The 2,699-nt window shown below is 31.2% G+C and overlaps 1 protein-coding gene across 1 annotated transcript; it reads right to left on the bottom strand.

Moving 5' to 3' along the window:
- Positions 1-674: 674 nt before the first annotated feature.
- On the bottom strand, positions 675-1,812 carry LOC131033086 (F-box/kelch-repeat protein At1g80440). Its single transcript, XM_057964220.2, has one exon. It carries the CDS (start codon positions 1,808-1,810, stop codon positions 743-745), a length of 1,068 nt encoding a protein of 355 aa, XP_057820203.2. The 5' UTR covers positions 1,811-1,812; the 3' UTR covers positions 675-742.
- Between the last annotated feature and the right edge of the window lie 887 nt (positions 1,813-2,699).

The following is a 2,699-nucleotide window of genomic DNA, read 5'->3' on the forward strand; positions in this document are numbered from 1 at the left end:
CAAACAACTAAAACCAAACAAAGTTAGGGATAAAATCTTGTAAATTAAAACTAGAATTTCATACGAGTGTTGCACGATTGTGCGTCATTTACCTCTTGTCCACTTTCAAAGCAGGTTGTAAAAGAGGAATATAATTACTGTCCCTGTGCTGTCACACACTTTGCTCTAGTTGTCCACTGCTTCATTTGCCATCATGAACCAACTCCGATTTCACTCATACTCACAGTGCACAGTGTAGTTTGGTTTAACAACAAAACAATTTAGTAAAATAATACTCATGATGAGACAGCGATAGTATAAGTTAAATCTCAACCGTTTACAATCAACGAATCTCAAAGGAATCAACCACATTGCAGCATGCATATGATAAAAAGTAGCCAATTGGATCAACCAAGTAGATTGGAACCAAAATTCTCATATGAGTCCATAAAGAACTTTATTTATGAATTTGCACAATTTTACCCCCCTCCTGGTAGAGAATTGTAAATTAAGCATGCATTACTTCTCAGCTGCAGTTCAGAAGAGAAAAACAAAAAAACAAATTTACTAGATAACACACTTTCAAACTTTTATATTTATATGTGAGTTTTTTGGAAAGATTTTCTGATGATTACTGTAAAATCTAACTTCATTATGATTAATATACATCTTGGCTAACGCCAATGGAGGCAAAACTAATTTGGTTCTTTGCTAAATTTGAGCCCCAAGGAGCCACAATGTAACAATGAATTTGAAAAACCAATCAAATAACCAGAGTGGCCACAGATTGAATGCAGGATTGGGAGAAGTATTGAGGCCTCTCAACACAAATCCATCTCTCTCTGTTCACCCCTGTTTTTAATGGAAGTTGGTAGATATAAAAAAATGTATGGTTTTTGCTGCCTGATTCAACCCCACTCAAGAAAATCCTATCACCCAACACAGCAGCATCAACGCTATCAAGAGGTTGAGGAAGACCATCAACTATCCTCCACAAATTCTCTCTAGAGTCGTATTCTGTCACAACATCCCACTGAAAACAATACAAACGCCCAAATGCGGCCACCATGGGATACATACAATCTTCAATAAACCACATATTGGGCAAAACTGACCAGACTTCTGTCTCTGGCTCGAATTGTTGAACCTCCTCATCATACAAGCATACAACATACATCATGCCTTCAATAAAAACACAGTCACATAACCATTGGTTTTGAAGCATATTTGGAAGAAGCTTCCATTCATTCGTCTCCACATTGTAAACTGCAGCTTGGCTTGTAGCTTTGCCTGTAATTTCCCCATTCTGTCTTCCTCCAGCAAGATAAATCAGTCCTTCAGGTGATGCACAGCAGCCAAAGTTAGCTGGGCATTCTCGGGTGGGCATATCTGCTCCTTTCCGCCATTTGCAAGACAAAAAATCAAAGATCAAAATAGCCTTGGTTGTCTCTGTCCTCTTGCGCTTCGAACCTGCTCTGTTGCGCTGTGATAACCCTAATAAAACCAGTTTGTGCTTAACACAGATAAGCTTGGAGGATGAGCAGAATTCGAATTCTGCGGGAATGGTAGGAAGCTTTTCCCATAGCTTGTTAATGGGGTCATATATAGTTACCAGAGGAAGACTTTTAAATTGATGATTCACTGTCTCAAGCAAACATATGAACTCCTCAGATCTCCCACACCTCAGTCTATCTTCATAAAACTGGGGATCTTCCACCATCGCCTTCCAATTTTTACAAACTTTCTTCAATTTGCTGTGAGATTTATAAGACACTCTCATTAAGATCTGTCTAACTAATTCCTCTGGAATCATCTTAAAATACTCCAGCATCAATCAAGCTCTTAAACAGTGCTCAAATGAACTCTCATATAACAAACAATTTTGATTGTTGCGTAGTCACCAAGTATATTCACTTAAATATGAATTGAAGCTTTTTATAAAACGATTCTAAATATAGATAGTTGCAAAATCATAAATAGTTCTAAATAAAGTTTATTTGTACCTATCTTTCTGTTTTTAGAGATGTCAAAATGTATGAAAAAATTAAATTCACTTTTTTAATACTGTTATATATATAATTAAACTCTAGCAACTAATATGAATATTAATGTTTTATCATATCAATAAATCACAAAATTAATAATAAGTACACAATATTATAAAATTAGATTTTAAAATCTATAAATAAGAAAGTATTAATTTTTTAAAGTAATAAATTAATAAAAATATATAACTAAAAATAATAATAATATAAACAATCAAAATTAAATAGATATATATATTATTAATAAAATGATTAAAATTTTAAAATAAAAATTTGGTAGCAAAATTCTAGATATATTGATTTTGGATAATGAGTTTTTTATATTTGTTAATGGTTTTTGATTTAAAATGAATTATAGAACATTTGCAGCTTTTTACAAAATGATTCTAAATATATAACGTTGACAATTGTTGTTCTATCTATTTTGACCAATCATTTTATTTTTGGAAGTGTCTATTATATTAAAATGTTAAATTGAATATTTTCAACTAATTTTTTTTTATTTTTGAAAATGTCAATTGCAATTAAAAATTAAATTAAATTTTCTACCACCTTTTTATTATATTATTTTCTTTAAGTTAAAACTCTATAAATATGAATTTTATTATAAACTTAATAATAAATATATAATATTGTAAAATAAAATTTTGAATTATATTTAAATTAAAAAAATAA

Source organism: Cryptomeria japonica, chromosome 1, assembly GCF_030272615.1.
Source record: "Cryptomeria japonica chromosome 1, Sugi_1.0, whole genome shotgun sequence".
In the NCBI taxonomy this organism is placed as follows: domain Eukaryota; kingdom Viridiplantae; phylum Streptophyta; class Pinopsida; order Cupressales; family Cupressaceae; genus Cryptomeria; species Cryptomeria japonica.

Bases quoted from the DNA above. Each gene is read 5' to 3' on its own strand.
- LOC131033086 (XM_057964220.2), bottom strand. From the start codon at position 1,810: ATGCTGGAGTATTTTAAGATGATTCCAGAGGAATTAGTTAGACAGATC.